This window comes from Alosa sapidissima, chromosome 15, assembly GCF_018492685.1.
Source record: "Alosa sapidissima isolate fAloSap1 chromosome 15, fAloSap1.pri, whole genome shotgun sequence".
Classification (NCBI taxonomy): Eukaryota; Metazoa; Chordata; class Actinopteri; order Clupeiformes; family Clupeidae; genus Alosa; species Alosa sapidissima.
This window is the reverse complement of record NC_055971.1, coordinates 16,522,014-16,540,330: the sequence shown is the minus strand read 5'-3', so window position 1 is coordinate 16,540,330 and position 18,317 is coordinate 16,522,014. Positions and strand designations below refer to the sequence as shown.

Sequence of the window (18,317 nt, the reverse complement as noted above, 5' to 3'; positions counted from 1 at the left end):
CACACACCAAACAAGATTCAGGAAAAAAAACACTTTAATGTATTCATTTAAAACATAGGTTTACAACTCTATATTCTTTATCTACATCCAAATCATTTACATGATTTTACATGGAAATCATTTACATGATTTTCTAAAATTCTGACCAAAAAAATCAATGTTACCTCTGACTTGAACGTACTGTGGAGTAGAAAAAACATTTAAATGTGTAAAAATAAGGAAGGCCTATTTTGGAGCTTGTCTGTTTGTGGAGGTGTAGTGAAGTGACCAGATCAGGCCAAACATTTGTTCCTGTTACCCAAAACACCACAATACTTTGGATGCCTCTTTCTGTCAGCTTCGTCTTCAGCCTTCACTAAACTGCCTGAAGAGAGCCTCCTCTTGGCTGTTTTTGAAATGAGGGATAAAGTGGATCTGCAGAATTTCTGAGAAGCCTTCAGAGAGACTGGGCGCTACAAACTTTTTCCTGATGAGAAACATAAAAATACTGTTGCCAATACCATAAACGCACAATGCCCAAACTAGAAACAGACGTCTTAAATTACAAATGATTTCACTAGGTTGAAATATTTATTCTATTAAGATTCTATTCACTATTACTCTTTTAAGTCATCAAAATTACTCACTTGTAGCTGTGGAAGATCATGTCATTGACAATCATGTGCTTTGTGTCTGACGGAACCATCTCTCGAAACTGGAAAATGAACATGCAAACCATTTGAATGATAGGCTGCTGGCAGTATCCTTGTGGTTCCTGTGGGGTATACTACGAATCTCGATTAGTGGGTTAGCGAGGTATGTTGCGCTCAAAGCCAGGGTATGCTGTGACACAATAGTGGATCTGTTTTAGTGTCGCTATATCACCATGGTATCTTATGCTCGCAACTAAACCTGGTCGGGAGGAGGTTATGTGCTAAGTTATAGCTCAAATCGTGTAATCTACCGCCCACTGACCAATCAATTGTCTTGAAAAATGAAGTTCTCATGTGTAGGATTCTGTCATACATCTTACAGGTGGAGCTCCGCCTCTACAAACATTTTGAATGTCTACATAGCCTAGATATGTCGAACGTGCTTCGTAGTATACCCCACTGGCTAGATTTACTTTCATGCAACTTATAGAAATAATGTATACATCTATAAACAAGAGCATAAGTATATAAATGTATATAGAAGTTTTTTCTCCAGTGCCCCTGATTTACTTTTCAATTGGCAAGCCTGTGGCTTTTGTAATTGTGGTTGTTATTGTTAACGAAAACTGTGCACAAACAAATAGCTGAGGATGCCACAGAACTGATTAAAAAATGCACAGTATGAATAAAAACACTTACCTTGTTGTTATGTTTAGATAGTTCCAGAGATGCAGTGAAATTGAAGCAGCGACAAGGAACCCCAGCTTTTATACTGACATCTATGTACCTGCAGTACAAAAGAAATATCAAATAGATGAAATTCAGACATATCACAAGTACATGCATATATTCCTTTATGACTATTATATGTATGTATAATCAATCAATCAATCAATCAATGTAACACATAAATGGTTAAGACCAGTCATGCACAATACTTTGACAATGCATATTGGCAATGCATAATGTTTATTTAACTTGTACATGTTATGTTTGGCTAGGGTGGTGATGATGACAGTGTTGTGGTGGCAGCTGTACCGTTTACGAGACTCTGGCTCAGGATTGGTGTTGTCTATGACAACACTGTGGCCTTGCTTCAGAGCTCTCTCACAGGCTGACACACAGTTCTGCCAGGAACCCAATGTGTCCTTGGTGACACCACAGAAGTATAAGAAGAACAAAATGAATACATTACTTTTAATGATCAGGGCACTTTCAGGTGGGTTGTGTATTAAATCTTGCAACATTACCTCTGAACCTTATTTCATAAAACAGATTTTCATATCAAATCCTATCCCATTTCCCTTGCCACAGAATGTGTAATTGAATGTGTAAATGTAAACCTATAGCTCAACTCACTCGGTTCACATAAGTGTAGCCCTTTGGTACCATATGCTTATGGAAGAAGGTTGACTTCCCAGCTAAGGTCAAGACAAAAGAGGAGAGGCTTTTCATTAAGAGGTGTTCCAGCAATCATGTCACCAAAATAGGGAAAACTAAACCACCCCAACTGCAGCTCAAACCTACCTCCAGGGAATCCTACTGCCACAACGATCTCTGGCGTGCTGGAAGTGAGAGAGGCTGATGGGGGGTCATACAGCCGGCCATTAGGGTCCAGCTTCCTCTGAGATAATAAGACAGTACAACCACAATCATCAAAACATATAGCGAATGTCATTTCCCTGCAAATAGAGATGCTGGACTCAAAGATTAATCAAATATATCCAACTGCAAAATGTTATATTTTGTAGTGTAAAAATATGCACACAAAAAAATGCACACAAGAGATTCACTTACTGGATCGAATGAGGGCAGACTGTAGGGTGCCTTCTTCCAGCCAAGGAAGTACTCCTCAGGAGTCTCAAACCGCAGTCCAAGATTTAAGGCAAACTGAAGGGTTGGGCCACATGATGGAGACGATTAAACAAAAAAATCTACTACTTTTCTGCTGTATTTCTCACCATTTAGATACAATGATTGGAGAAAGAAAGGAATGTCTATGGGGGGGGGGGGGGAGGGGGGGCACTGGTGAGTCTAAAGAGGTGAGATGCTTTATGGTGTCTCCAAAGAAATGTGACTTTTCATGACTTGCAACTATGCTCTTTTGAACTTTGCTCGGAAGACCGGTTTACAGCTCTAGTTCTCAGCTTCTCTCTTACCAGTCGGTCACTGCACGAGAAATCTTTTTTCTTCTTCCCAGGGGCCCAGTTTACCGGCCGCCCTGCTGCATCTGGTGACCAGAGAAACAATTAGGATAGTTTGGTTCCAAAACGCTCAATAAAATTGCAGTTTTGTTTTTTTGATTAAGTAAAGATGAATCAAATATCAATACCCAGTTACAGTTCTACTGAAGTTACTTATGAAAATTCATTAAAATGGAGGATATAGTGTTTTGGAACTAAACTCTTCATTTGGTATTATGAAGTCCTGGTGTTTCTGTGCATTCAAGTTGTTCAGGCTTGTCTGGTTCATACAGTACATTTAGGGTAAAAAACAAAAAAGTGAGGTGTATTGGATATTCCAAATGCCCACTTTTAAAATACTGACCTCCAACATAAAAACTCAGCGATTTGTCCACAGGGATTCCATCATTTGCCTGTGTGAAACAACAACACATTCAAACCATATCACTACACATATTTTCCCCCAGTTCTTCATTGCATACACCAGGGGGCAGTGTTTAATCTTCAATGTTCTACATGACTCCCTTTCCCTCTAATGAGCAATGCCAGATTACCTTACCATAGTGTTAGAACAGTATTTCAAATTAATTATGAGTATTGACTGCCATATACCTCCTCACACAAATGCTTCCACATGCCCGTTACTGGCTTCCTAAAAGTTCCTGGACCAGCAGCAACAAATACCTAAAACATAAGTGCATATAAGTGTGCAATACATTGGCGTAAGTATTTGTGCAATATATTTACCAACATAAACTACTACTATTAAGCAGTTGTGAGTGATAGCTTGTTGTAGCAGGGTATTGTAAACCATAGAGCCATGTAAAGTGTGATACTGAACTTACCTGAACAGGTAGCTGCAGTGTTTGAAGAATATCTTCTACTTTGGATTTAAACACCTCTTCTTTCAGTTTTCCCTTCGCTATGCCCATTTGATTGGTGAAGAACACCACCTGGTTGACATTGAGAGAACATTTTCTGTTTTGCCCTGTTTTTCATCCTGTATTGTATTACAGCCCCATTTACTCGTTCTTTTATATTTTCTCAAAAAAAAGACCCAGGACATTTCATTGTTCTTCCTTTCACTGCCAAAGTTCCTTTATATATCTAAGTCACCAATAGAATACACACCTTATAACCTGATCCAAGCAGACTGGCAAGTTTTGGCTTAATTTCAGAATACAGAATTCTGCAAAAGGAATGAGAACACAATAGTTTAAACGACGCATGTGAGCAAACACAATCTTCCACACAAAACAAGTTAAGCACATAATGGGTTCAACTGACCTTAAGAGGGCCACAAACATTATTGTCATGGATACATCAAACTATGACAATACTTTCACCATTATCTGTAACTCATGTCTTTACAATTCATTAGTTAGAAATGATACTGATGGTTTAATGTAATGGTAAGATATCTGTTCGAGCATGCGGGTTAGCCCACATTCGCAAAGTACTCACCTCCAGTCATCTGGTCCTGTAGGAAACACTTTACCAGACTTTGTTGTGATGATGCAGCCATCAATGTCAAAACCAGCAATCTGAAATAAGGCAGACAAATGGGTTTGTTGACAAGTTAAAGACACAGTGTGTGATTTGATTTCAGCTCCATGAAAGATTGATATTAGAGCGATCCTGAGCATGCTCTTTAGACCCTGTGTCGATTGGCTCATAATATTTATGGCTGGGTCCGTTCCCATTTACAGAGTCAGCACAGCGTACCAACCCTTGCGTTTTTGTCAATGCACCCTGAACTGATATCTGGTGGACTGTGAAGAGTGATGTTTAATTTGACAAAAATTATACTGGATTAGAATTGTGGCCCAAATCTTTATGATACAAATAATGTAGTGATATACAACAGGTATGGGGTTCCAAGAGATCTGTGAAAAAAATATTGCAGGACACTAAGATGGAGACACTAATGCAACAAGCTTTCTCATGCTTAGGAATATACTTGGAAAGCCAGGTGAATGACTAGACCTAAGCGGTCGTCATTCATAGACCTAAACATTTTGTATCCGTCCCTATGAGTTAGACTAGAGTCGTTTCCCACTACTGAGTGTCTCACCTTTGAACTTCCTCTAACACCTGCAGCAGTGTACAGTATGAGATGGCCGATCTTCTTCCAGTGGCTCTTGGAGCAGGCTGAGGACCTGCTCTGGGTCGTCTTCTCTGGTGCCTGCTGAGAAGAGCTGGCCCTCTCAGCAAGACTTTGCAGCTTCCTCAGATTCTCCTCAGCAAGCCCCTCAGAGTCGTCGTTGAACGTCTCAGTGCGACCACGCTTCTGCTCCCATTCATCTTCCTCTGAACTATGAGGTCTCTTAACTGACTACATCCAAGGAGAAGAATACACAGGTATTTGACCTGGTGTTGCACCATATCTTCAATTTCGCTATATACAGGGTTCCCACTCTAAGTCAAACGTAAAATTCCATGACTTTTCCTTGACTTTCCCTGACAAAAATAAATAAATTTCCATGACTTAGTATACTATTTACTAACATATAGCGTTCAAGAATATTTTAGAGTGAGAGATGAATAAATGGGAAATGGGACGATGTTGGGATACTCAAGGAAGCAGTAAAGCAAATTACCAGTTCTGCGTGGAAATATTTGCATTAATGTATTTTGGCAAGTGCATTTTGAACTGCTACAACAAAATTCCCTGATATTCCATGACTTTGCCCCAAAACTAATCAAATTCCCTGACTTTCCATGTCTGGAATAGACTTTCTAAAATTCCATGCTATTCTAGAAATTCCTTGACCCGTGGGAACCCTGTATATATTTGTTATGCCATGACAATGGTCTTTGCCTCCATTCCATACCTTTTTGGGGGATGTTGTGAAGAAATCCTGTATGTTCCGTTTAGGGGCAGTTTTCTTTTCATCTGTCCCAATTCTTTCTTCTGTTTTCCTTTTCTGAGCAGAAGAAGAGGTGTTGCCATTGGAGTTTTCCGTAAAATGCACAGTGAAAGGGTGGCTTTGATTGACCAGGTAAAGAGTACCATCTTCAGACAGAATGCCTGTCTGCCCCCGGCCCAAGGATTCATGGTTGAGCGATGAAGGGTTAGGACCCAGCTGTGTGATTAAAGATAAGACTTTTACTGTGACTTAGACTTTTATTTTATCATATGTTACATTTAGGTAACTGACTTCTTTGTGAGAGTTTTGGAAATGTACGGTGTGTGTTGTTACCTGCGTGACAAGTACTTCACAACTTGCATAGTTGGCGACCAGTTTTACTACAAAGACAAAAAGAGGTGGATTCCTTGGGATTATCCTCCCAACGACAGCTTCATGCATACCATTCATACAACAGATAGATTGGAGATGTTATTGGCCAATTGTTATAAGCCACAGTTGTAGTGACTCACCCTGGTGCCTGGAACATTTTTTGTCTGCTATGCCTGATTCAGGGCCACGGCCCAATATCAGGGCCCGTCCGTCAGTCAAGGGGATGAGAGCTCCAGACACGCCTTTCAACACACATTGCATCTAGATACCAACAAAACAAAAAACAGATTTACAGGCAACTTCATAACCACCTCAAGGTGAGTCAACCAAAAACAATTAAATTATTAATATGTTACCGAATTAATATGTTTTTCCCATAACTTGCTTGTAATGGTTTATTCACACAGACTAGAACCGTCACGTGCATCAATGGCATACTGATGTGCCATTCTGCATTTTGCTATGTGAATGAGAAGTTATGCAAGTTATACAACTCACATTGTAACGTTATTGAAGATGATGCACGTTCTTGATGGCTAGCAAGTTGATAGCTTAGCAAAAGTTAATGGTAATTGCGATTAAATGTACAGATATTATTCTAGACAAATGCTACAGTTTGATAGTGGAAGTATGGGTATGACTTCTCGATCATGCTTATCGAAGCATCGGAAAGGTGTAAATGCCGTTACTTAATGTATTTAGATAGCTGTGCAAAGAACTTAGCCTACCTTTAAAGGATCTTCACGAAAACATTTCCGACTGAAAGTATGACTCGAGGAAGGGTTGGTTCCGCTTTGACTTCATTGAGATAACAAGCCAAACACACCTTTTGTTTTGTATACCTATTTTAATGGGACTTGTTGGAAATTAACTTGTTAAAATGTTAATATCTACCAGCCACTGACAGACAACTATTCAAATCACCAGCCAGAAATAAACCAGAAATCTACCTGCTCATGGCTGATGCTAATTTCGTTCCCTTTGCAATATGAGGTAGCCTGTTCTTTTCAGGGAACTTAACATTGTAATTAGCCTGTGTTGTTCCCATCAGAGGGTAATGCATTAGCCTACGATATGAATCAGACCAGGACACCCGGCGAAAATGAAAGAAAAAACGTTCAAAGTTCGTCATTGCTTAGGATCACTGGGACTGTGTTTGTTTGCAATGCTTTTAGGCAGTTGCCTAGCTTGCTAGTTTTAGAACAAAACGAATTGCTGCTTTGCAGACAAGGGATCAGTTTTAAAGCCACAGATCCACGCCCTAGGCAAACCCAAAACTTTTAACAATGTTGACCTGTCTGACCTGTCAGACAGACCTGTCACGATGTCGGTAGTCGCAATCAATGTTATTGTCAAAAGCTGTGAATTGAATAGGCCTACTTGAACGCATTGTTTTTCCTTTTAGGTAGGGTAGGTTACATCTCATTTGAAGTAATATTCAAATGACCGTGAACCAGTCCCTGACTATTTAAAATTAGGCTACTCTGGGTGTATTTGTCTGGGTCAAAAAAGATTTCCTTATTGCCATATTCTCCTGGTTGGTAGCCTACCTGTGTGCCACCTTTTGCGCTGTAATTTGCATGTTTGTTTGATTTAAGCCTGTGTCCTGAGGAAGGTAGAGTAGCCTAGCCTATCCTACAAAGGGCGTGTGTCTGTGCTGCCTGGTGATGATGGAAATTTTCCTGGAACAAACAGGCCATTGGAGAATTTCTGTCCCACCTCTACCAGATCAAGGCATATAGGCTAATGTTTCTCTCCTTTACTACTGACAGGACTTCAGTACCATCAGGACTGGTGAGTTCAGCTTATCCCTTTCCCACTTCTAGTAGCTAAGACACATTTTAGCAAAGCAATCAATAATATCTCAGTGATTTTGTTACAGTTTTTAAAGACTTAACTGTTTTGTATGGAGAGATGAGTTGAACAGTCATTGTAAAAGATGGGGTTGTCAAATTTAGGGATTGCGTTTTATTTTGTATGATTTATCATATAATTTCACAGATATGTCAGTGCATACCTATTGTATATCTTATTCTGAGTAAATGATTTTATTTATAATAACTACACTTTGTGGTTGTGGTGGTTGTACACTGATAGGATGGGAAACGGTAAGTTACATTCTGCGGTTTTACAACCTGCTTAGTGAATATGAGGATGAGTGTAACTTCATGACAGATATATTGGTAACACTTTACTTGACGGGTGAGTTCATAACACATTCATAGCAGCTGTCATAAACTGCACATAAAGCATTCATGACTGATTCATGAGTCATGACTCAACATTAGACCAGAGAGGGTTAAAGCGGAGCGAGAGGCGCAAACGTTCGACCATTTCCGCGTTCGATTATTGCAAGGGGGAGGGGGGGGAAATCCCCCTTTATGCAGACCAAAGTAAGTAAACCCCCCTTTATGCAGACCAAAGTAAACCCTCGTTGCACTAATGTCAATGGAGACTTGTGGAATTTGACCAATAAATTGGTCATTATGTCTTTCTGGATTTGTTGAGGGTTTTGTCATAATCTGTAAGTGTTTGGGATCATTTCAAGCCTAAAAGTGTAATTTTTTAGTGTTCGGATTTGTAATAAAATAACTTAATATCAGACCATGCTGCTGCCAGTTACTGTCCAGTTGTTAGCATGCTAGCTAGCCTCTTAGCTAAGGTAACATTTTAAACGGAGAAGTGTAATTTCTTTGAAATGACAACTAGCTGAATAACATTACTGACATTAGTTAAAGTGGATAGTTTATACTCAAGTGAATTTGCAACAGTATATTAAGTTTAAGCGAAGTCCTACTAGTATGAAGGTATATTGGGTGCAAAAGTGGCGAGCACATTTAACTGCAGATTTTGCATGTGCACACTAAAGTCATAAATGTGTAACAGTAAAGTTGAAGTTGTACATATTTTTTTTTATATCTTGTTAACACAAAATAGGGGCTATGGGTTCACAAATCCTTTTTACAGGTACACAAATCCTATCCTGTGAGTCACAACTTTCAAGAGTCATGCACTCGACACTTTTGCTCCAATCGTTGCAGCGCAGTTGGTGCGAAACACATTTGCACATCCGTGTTTCATAATCTGAGAATATGCACAACATTCGTGCATTTGTAAACCCAAATGTGAACTAATGCATCCGAAGTTGTGCATCTGTGAAATAATTTCTCATTAATAAAATTGTACAGATTGCTTTGATTTTCTTGCACGACTACAAGTCAATTGATACAAGTGCTCGAATCTGCTTCTACGAGTGACGATAGGGATGGGCAGAACGAGCTTCGAGCTTCCGAAACGCAAGTGTTTCGAAATGTGTTTCAAAAACGCCCATGTCACGTGACCATGGCTAAGTGAGGCCAAAGATTGTTAAGGCGGAGCAAGATACTTCGTCGTAGTTCATGTCTATGGGCGCGAAATGGGGATCGAATCCTGTCTGCATAAAGAGGCATGTCGATGACGTTTTGACGAGCGTAAGTCGCAACCGGCCAACAGCAGCGGCATAAATAACCGGCGCACACCTGATATAAGGTTGATTTTCTCCAGACTGGATTGCTCAAAAATACTAAAAATGTACCTGAAATGTTCAGAAGGGTTTGAGGATCATGAAAATGTGCCCGAAATTCACATTCCTAACTCTATAGAACCAAGACCTTAGCATATGTGGTGAAATTCTGAGTATGCCCATAGACTTCAATGGAGCAGTCGCTGCCTCTGCTCTGCATAAAGGGGGATTTTGACCCCCCCCCTCGTGCGATCCGGGTTCCCGGAAGTGGCTCCTGATGAAATATCTTGCTCCGCCTTAACAATCTTTGGTGAGGCTTCGTGGTGTTTCAATTTGGTTTGGACAGGTGGCACACTTAGCGCGCGAGCCAATTACCCGAGTAAACACCTGTTTGATCTAAATTACAAAGTCCCAGAATGCTTAAAGGTCATTCAAACACATCCTATCTTTGTGGTTTTTTTGTGAGGAGAGAGATTTTGAGAGATATAGCGACATATAGCGATTGATAGTGCATTCTTTTACATTACATTTACATTACATTACATTTGGCTGACGCTTTTTAACCAAAGCGACTAACAACATGGTAAACAGTAAGTTTTAGAACAATTCTCACAATTTTAGGACAGTTTAAAAAAAAACACATTAGAGTACAGTAAGAATAAGTGCGTCGGTGAGTGCTGTATTTTAACAGTTACTTGTCAGTTTAAAACGGCTGGTGAGTGCTAGGATCAGTAAGACTTGTTGTAAGTGTTGCTATGAGAGTAGATGTTCTCTAAAGAGCTGGGTCTTCAGGAGTTTTTTGAACGTGGAAAAGGATGTCCCTGCCCTTGTAGGAACTGGCAGTGTGTTCCACCAACGAGGAACAACAGATGAGAAAAGTTTGGATTGGCTTGAGCGTACCGGTGGTAGAGCTAGACGTCGTTCGTCAGAGGAGCGCAGCGGTCTGGAGGTAGTGTAAGTCTGTATGAGGGCATTCAAGTAGGTGGGAGCAGAACCGGAGACTACTTTGTAGGCAAGCGTTAGAGACTTGAATTTGATGCGGGCCGCCATAGGTAGCCAGTGTAGCTGGATGAGCAGCGGGGTAACATGTGCCCTTTTGGGTTGGTTGTAGACCAGGCGCGCCGCTGCGTTCTGGATCATCTGAAGTGGTTTCACTGCGCAGGCTGGGAGACCTGTCAGGAGGGCATTGCAGTAGTCGAGTCGTGAGATGACTATTGCCTGAACCAGAAGTTGGGTAGCATCTTGAGTCAAGTAAGTCCTGATTTTCCGTATGTTGTAGAGTGCGAAACGGCATGACCGGGCGACTGAGGCAACATGATCTGAGAAGTTTAGTTGGTTGTCGAGAACAACTCCTAGATTTCTTGCAGTCCTGGTCGGTGAAACAGACAGGGAGTCAAATTTGATGTTGATGTCGTGGTGTATGGTAGGTTTAGCTGGGATGACCAGCAGTTCAGTCTTTGAGAGGTTCAGCTGGAGGTGGTGTGCCTTCATCCATGTAGCTATGTCTGAAAGGCAATCCGAGATCCGTGCTGAAACCAGGGGGTCGTCAGGTGGAAAGGACAGATAGAGCTGTGTGTCGTCTGCATAGCAGTGGTATGAGAAGCCGTGCGAACGGATAATCTGTCCCAAGGAGGTGGTGTAGATAGCAAAGAGGAGGGGGCCCAGCACTGAGCCCTGGGGGACCCCTGTGGTGAGATGGTGAGGTGCAGATAGCTGACCAAGCCATGATACGTTAAACGAGCGTCCTGTGAGGTAGGATTCAAACCAGGAGAGAGCAGCTCCGGAGATTCCCATGTCAGCGAGTATAGAGAGAAGGATACGGTGATTAACCGTGTCAAAGGCAGCCGATAAGTCAAGCAGAATGAGTACTGATGACCGAGCGGTCGCCCTGGCTTCTTTTAAGGCTTCTGTTACAGACAGCAGAGCCGTTTCGGTAGAGTGGCCGCTTTTGAACCCAGACTGATTTGGATCCAGAAGGTTGTTCTGTGAAAGGAAGTCAGAGACCTGTTTGGAGACTGCTCGTTCAATGCCTTTGGATAGGAAAGGCAGTAGTGAGACAGGGCGGTAGTTCTCGACTTGAGCAGGGTTGAGAGAAGCTTTCTTAAGTAACGGTGTTACCCGGGCCATTTTGAACGCTGTTGGAAATGTGCCGGAGGTTAGCGAGGCATTGATCACATGTGTGATAGCTGGAGCGATGGTCGGGGTGATGGACTGAAGTAGGCTCGTAGGTATAGGGTCCAGCGAGCATGTGGTAGGACGGCTGCATGTCAGGAGTCTGGACACTTCACTCTCGGAGAGAGGCGTGAATGCTGAAAAAGATGTTCCAGCAGTCCCTAGAGGTTGTAGGAGTGCGGTATCTGAGTCAGATGCGTTGAGTGGGCATGTAGAGAATTGACTGCTGATTGCCGCCACTTTGTTTGTAAAAAATGAGGCGAGGGTATCTGCAGTAAGGCTGGATGGAGGAGGAGGCAGCTGAGGGTTGAGTAGCGATTTGAAGGTTGAGAAAAGTTTTCGAGTGTCTGTAGCGCTGTTGATTTTGTCATTGTAGAAAGCAGTCTTAGCAGCAGTGATGCTGGCTGAGAAGGAGGTCAGGAGTGTCTGGTAGTTTTTGAGGTCGTCAGCTAGTTTGGATTTGTGCCATTTCCTCTCCGCGGCTCTGAGTTTGGTGCGCTGCGATCGGAGGGTATCATTTAGCCTCCGATCGGAGGGTATCATTCTTGTGATTGATAGGTTAGTGTTAGCCTATAGATTAATTGACAGGCTAGAGACTGACAGTGAGCGATAGTTTAGATATAGTCTAGTGACCGTTTGAAATACTGGCAGGAGAGGAGAGTGGTTTATCCAAACCTAAGTGTGATGGCAAAAAATATTTGTGCATGCCAGCAACAAGTGTGCCTTGTGAAAGAATTTTTTCCAAGGCTGGGGAGGTTTATTCAAAAACAAGAAACAGATTAAATGCCAAGACGGCTGTTATTCCTAAATAAAAATTATGTGGACATACAAAAAATGTGTTGTTTATTTTTCCCATGTTGAACCTGATTAGTCTAACCTGCTTCATTCATGTATCCTTTATTTCCCTACAACCTGTTCCCAAAAAAAACCCTGGGCCCCCCCCCCCCAAAAAAAAAAAAAAAAAAACTTTAGCCTATTTAGATACTGAAATACAGATTAATATTTTTGTTCAATGTCTAGTCAGTACACCAAATAATGAAGATAGAAATTGTGAAAATAAAATATGTACATTTTGGTAGTTTTTTTTTTTTTTTCATGGCAATTAGCCATGTATAGGCCTGAATATAGAATAATATGCACATGAATTGGCACTAGTTAAACTCACCTCAACATGTCTTTTGCAATCATTTTACCTGCCATGGGCAATGCTAAAGTCACTGTTACAAACAGTGCAGCGTACAAGACTAGGCCTATCATTATTTTTTACTCTTATGAGACCAGGGTACACTTTGAAATGGGTCTTACATTTTCCTTTTTTGGGGGGCACTGACTCCATGACGCTCCTGTTCCTAGATACACTAAACTGATTAAGTTCGGGAGAAAAGAGATAAAAAGCCTGCCTACACTGAAAACTGATTGGTTGATTTAGCAAAACAGGCCAATCAGGATGCTCGCTGTCTTGGATGTGCTCAGGCACACACGCACCACCCCTCTCTCTCCCCCCTGTCACTCAGATGCACTCGCGATTTGAAGTCTTGGTCTCGCGTGCACGCTCTTGATCGCTCGCTCTAGATTCCGGGAGATTTTATCTAATTTGCGGGCGTCAGGGAGCCGCTGTTAATATGCGGGAGACTCCCGGAACTTCCGGGAGATTTGGGATGTCTGTAAGCATAGCCTACATTTTAAAACCATTGTAGCATTTTCCTCTCCAGCATATTCCAAAGGATAATGTATGAAACTGAAATAACAAAACATTTGTAACTGGCATAAACATGTTCTAGTTACTGAAGGCATATACTAGTCTGAACTTTTTAAGCACCAGCAGGGAGTCGAACACCGGCTGCTCCGGCCGAATGCAAGTGTGTGTCGTGGAAATCATCCACTTCCAAAAACCTCCAATCCAACTAGCACTCTGATGTCAAAGACCCGAAGGAGAACACCAAGACGAGAGAAGCTGAAGACTGTTGATCCTTTATTCACCGTATTGCAGTGATAATACAATCCAAACAGAGTCAGGACTGGACCGTCAGGCAATAGAGTGGTGAGTGGCAGCTGCTACCCCGATGAGATCTGATCTGAATGTGCCTGAGCTCTCTCCTTTATACTCTCAGGGGCCTGAGAGGCGTTCCTATCCCCAGGAACGTCACCAGGCCCCTTTTAGCCAATCAGAGCGTTTTGGGACCTGAGATATTGGTGGAAACTCCTCCTCATATAGACATTAAAAAATGTGTGTTGCTAGGCAGAATACATGTGTCCAGGTTCTATGTGTAATCTGTTGCCAGGCAGGGTACGTTTTGATTTGGTTCTATGTGTCACTTCAACATCTGGTTTCACTTCCTCTCTCTGGAAGTCCCTGCTTGTCCTCTTCTGCTAGCCCCTTCTATTTCCACTCTTTGACTTCCAGTAAATGTTTTGCATACCAGCCACTCTTAGCCTTTGACCGTTCCAGTCTCATGACTTCCAGTAAATGTTTGCATAACAGGCAGACTACATGTTCCAGTACATTGTTTGCATAACAGCTGCACAAACTATTTCCAGTACACGTTTGCATAACAGCTGCACAGTGACTGCCAGTAAATGTTTGCATATTAAATGGAAGGTCTCCTTAATAGACCAGTACACACACACAAGCATTATTATTAAATGTGTCTAGATAATATCACCACATATTCCCCCCTTCGAGGCTAAATTAGCCTCGCTATGCAGCATAAGCATCATTTAAACAAAGGAGTGTGTCATAACCTCGTATATTGTCATGACACCTCAGGCTATGTGCACATGAGCAAGTTACAGGGGAATAGTGTCTACTACTACCAATCTTATTGCGCACGTAAAATCTTAAACCTTATAACTAGTAAATGTGTTGGCATCATTGCCTTTACGAGAGTACATAACATAAGCAAGCCCTGGACGCCCAGATCAAGTGACAGAAAGACCCATTCCTTGTTACGAACATATGGCTAGGACCCGAGACGGATTTGTCCCCAAAGCGGCTAATGTGCTAGTCACTTTGAGCATAAAGAAATTTCATGCAACGGCCATTGGTGCCAAATCGGAGTTACGTAACAACTTCATGATCCTATTCGTCACTTGCCCATCCCCTAATGGCTCCTTTAGTATACATGGTATATATGGCCCTTTTCTGGCCTTTAGGCGTCACACTACACCCCCCTTTGTTTACTCGCATCGTCATCCCCTTTTTCCTCCGGAGTCCTCCGGGCATTCACACTAGCGTGAGAATGGGTGAGCACACCGGCCGCAGGCGCGCTACACCGAGGGGACGGGCCGCCATGCTCTGCCTTAGGTTGCCCCTGCTGGCCAATGGGGTCGTACCCGTCCTCGAGCGCTGACCGCGCCACACACCTGCCACACCACTAGGCGGGCCAGGTCCGACGTGCGGTAACTTGGGGCGAGGTGATTACTCCTGGTAGCAAGCTTTGGTTACATCTATCCAGGTTTGGATGGCCTTGCAGTGGAGGGCTACACCTCCATAAAACTTAAGTTACCGTCTATGTATAGCGAAGCACTAAGATATAAAATTGAATCAAGATCACTTAAGGCGACTCATTCGTATCAGGTCACAGCCCATAATACCCCTTGACTCTAGTACCCTTTGACTCTGTCATCTGGGCGTGCAGTCACGTGCCTTGTGAATTATCTGTCAGTGTTGTGTATGTGAGTGTGCGTCAGTGTGTGTGTAGAGGTGGGTGACTCGCAGGACCCCACCCCTACTCGTATATATTCGGGAGAGGGAATTCCGGGGGAGGGAACTCCTGCCCTGAATTCCTTTCCATTGTATAACCCTCGTTGAATTCGTCTTCCATTATTCGCCTCACACTAGTTTGTACTAAAAGGATCCTCTCACTCGCATCCTCCTCGTCCCAGGGCATCCTTATATTCTGGACTATTAGTTGTCTAGCGACCACTTTGGAGCAACCCTTACCACAACATTGAGTAACACAGCAAAACATTCCTACCACTAAGGCTGCTCCAAACAATAACTTTCCCAGAAATGCTACAATCTTACCCCCCCATGACCCAAAGGTGTCCGTTAGCCACTGGGCTAGGGGGGCAAAAATATCCGGGAGTCCCGCAAATGTCGGTGCCAACCCAGAGTTCTCGTGGGCCTCCTTGTTGACGGCCTTGAGCCTGTTCATCGCGTTTGTGAAGTCATCCATGCTCTCGCCTTCACCTGGGACGTACGTACAGCATGAGTCTGTCCCGACGATCGCGCACACTCCACCTTCCTTTGCCAGTATCCAGTCCACTGCTATCCTAGTTTCCATTGCCATCTTTGTGGTGGCGTTCAGCCTTCTATCAACTGCGTTGAACGCATCTATTGTAGCATTCATGAACCGTAGGGCGTTGTAGTGGATGTAGTTGATCCATTGAACATTCTTGGCGATGCCTATGGATGCTCCATAGACGGGGATGGCGGCTTCAAATCCGGCGAGCACCTCGTCTCGTGCTTTGAACTGTCTCGGGACGAAGTGGGGCTGTCCGAATGCGTCCATATATACTCCATCGTCGGCGTCCCTCCGACTTCTTCTCAGGTTCCCTTCTACGGGTGTCTGCTGGTTGCGCCCTGGGCCGGTCGAGTTCAACGTTGAGTTACATTCTGACCAGGGGACTATGTAGGTTTGCTGGGCCAGGGTGACCCTTGCACACTTTCCCCTCCAGTATTTCGGAAGGGTGTTTCGCAGTCCCCATCGTCTTCCACAGGCCCACCATAAGTCTGCCAGCGGAACATCCCGTTCGTTCATCCAGTTTACACCCAACATCGTGATGTTTGCTTCGACTCCGATCCTCTCCCCGCTTTCGCTCCTCTCTACTAGGCGAAACAAGTAGCCGGATTCGTGGACCCATTTTGCTGCGCAGCGTCCTTCAAATGCTCCTACATCCTTCGTGCCCCCCTCGACCATGCCTTCATTGGGGGGCACTTCAAAGCATTCAAACTCTACGTCTTCTGGTATTTCATAGAGGCGGTGTGTTTTCCTTGCTACCCTGGTTCCTATGCCTGGGTAGTCCTTTTCACATCTCGCCTCGTTTTCTTGGGTCTTGTGCGGTTTCTTTCCTTCTTTTTTTCCTGCAGATGAGGGGCCTATACCAGTATTCCACTTACGTAACTTCTCGCTTCCTAATTGCTCAAAACATGCAAAGGGAGACAGCTTGTCTTCTTCGTACTGCCTTCCCGACGCTCGATATACCGCATCCTCTTCTCCACTTCCTGGCGCTGGTAGTATGGCCAGCTTGGGTTTCACTGCTGAGCACACATAACACCCTCCTTCTGGCTTCACTGTCTTTGCTGTGTATTTGGCCCATTGCATCCATGAATTGTCTTCCCACGCCTCCAGAGCGCTTGTTGATCTCTTCCTTCTTCCTCTGGCCTGAGTCCCATCAGTCTGGTTCTTTGACAGGTTTTCTGGAAGCGTGCTTGTACTATTTACATTTTTGCTCTCATTCTTGCTTGACGGGTTTTCTAGAAGCGTGCTTGTACTATTTACATTTTTGCTCTCATTCTTGCTTTGAGTCGTTGCACTGTCCAGCACCGGGGTCGTCGCACTGTCCAGCACCGGAGTCGTTGTACTGTCCAGCACCGGGAGGTATTCGTTACTTCCCGATGCCTCTGACTCTGGGGTGGGCATCTCATCTCCTGATCCCCCTATGTACAGAGTATTGTTCGTGTCTAGGGCCCTGTCGTCGAGCAGCTCCTCTTCGTCCCCTCGCAGAGTGTCATTGGGGGCGGCAGTCCGTACCCCCTCCGTCACTTTCGTCGTCCTCTGGGAGTCCCTGGAGGGGCCAATCGATGGCCTCCTCGAAGCCCCCTGTCCAGTGGGCATCGAGGGAGTCGTCCAGGCCGGTCCCTCGGAGTACTTGTCTTGTCTCTCGGCTGGTCCCTGGGTGGCTGTCCCCGAAGTGGGGACCGCCCGTGGTGTGCCCGGTTCCTGGGTGGCTGTCCCCGAAGTGGGGACCACCCGTGGTGTGCCCTGAGTCCGTTGGCCTCTCCACAGGCTCCGCAGGAAGTTGCGAGCCCTGTCTAGGAGGTGTCCGGGGAGGAGGCGTGAGGACAGCGGGTAGCCTGAGCGCGTCGAGGGCCTCAGCAATCTCTGCGGCGGATGGCTGTGCTCCAGTCTGGTCGTCAGCGGGGGCGTCGGCTGGGTATGGGTAATCCCAGTCGGCGTAGAAGTCCCCAAAGTCGATGGTGTCGTTCCCTTGCTGGTGTGGTGGTGGCGGTGGCGGCGCTTCCCCTTCCGACCTCGGCGCTTCTTCGGCGTCCCTCCCCGTGAGGTCGGGCGGGGTCGTGGCCCGAGAGTGGGCTGTGGGGTCAGTTGGTGGATCACCGCTGGTCGAGGCGGTGGCAGGTCTGGGTACTTGGGATTCGGGAGTGGCTCCCACTTCAGGTGGATGTCGCCTTCCCATCCTCGAGCCTGGCTCGGCTCCAGCATCGCCAGCACCTGTAGGTACAGATAGGGGAGGGAGAACAGCAGGCACCCTAGGTACATTCCGCCCAGGGTCATCAGCAGGAGCCGGCAGTATCCTCCGCCTCGTACTCCTACGCGCACCTGGTCCTCCCCTTTGTTCCCCA

General features: G+C 44.3%; 2 protein-coding genes across 4 annotated transcripts in view; one reads left to right on the top strand and one right to left on the bottom strand.

Moving 5' to 3' along the window:
• Positions 1-23: 23 nt before the first annotated feature.
• LOC121683214 (polynucleotide kinase 3'-phosphatase) lies at positions 24-7,184 on the bottom strand. Of its 3 annotated transcripts, XM_042062746.1 has the most exons (19): positions 6,786-7,184; positions 6,556-6,608; positions 6,198-6,318; positions 6,019-6,065; positions 5,650-5,901; positions 4,890-5,150; positions 4,280-4,359; positions 3,947-4,004; positions 3,661-3,768; positions 3,428-3,499; positions 3,180-3,228; positions 2,792-2,862; positions 2,430-2,522; positions 2,160-2,256; positions 1,992-2,053; positions 1,671-1,780; positions 1,332-1,419; positions 627-694; positions 24-466 (listed from the first exon to the last, which is right to left on the bottom strand). In XM_042062746.1, exons 3-19 carry the CDS (start codon positions 6,316-6,318, stop codon positions 346-348), a joined length of 1,758 nt encoding a protein of 585 aa, XP_041918680.1. In that variant the 5' UTR covers positions 6,556-6,608; positions 6,786-7,184; the 3' UTR covers positions 24-345. The 3 variants fall into 3 exon arrangements, with proteins under 3 accessions (XP_041918680.1, XP_041918679.1, XP_041918678.1); XM_042062745.1 differs by lacking the exon at positions 6,556-6,608; XM_042062744.1 differs by lacking the exon at positions 6,786-7,184 and having other exon boundaries at positions 6,556-6,776.
• Positions 6,225-18,317, top strand: part of LOC121683210 (TRPM8 channel-associated factor homolog) — a 37,295-nt gene continuing 25,202 nt past the window's right edge. The window contains exons 1-2 of the mRNA XM_042062740.1: positions 6,225-6,374; positions 7,830-7,851. The gene's annotated coding sequence lies outside the window, so the exon portion shown is untranslated. The remainder of the gene's footprint in view (positions 6,375-7,829; positions 7,852-18,317) is intronic.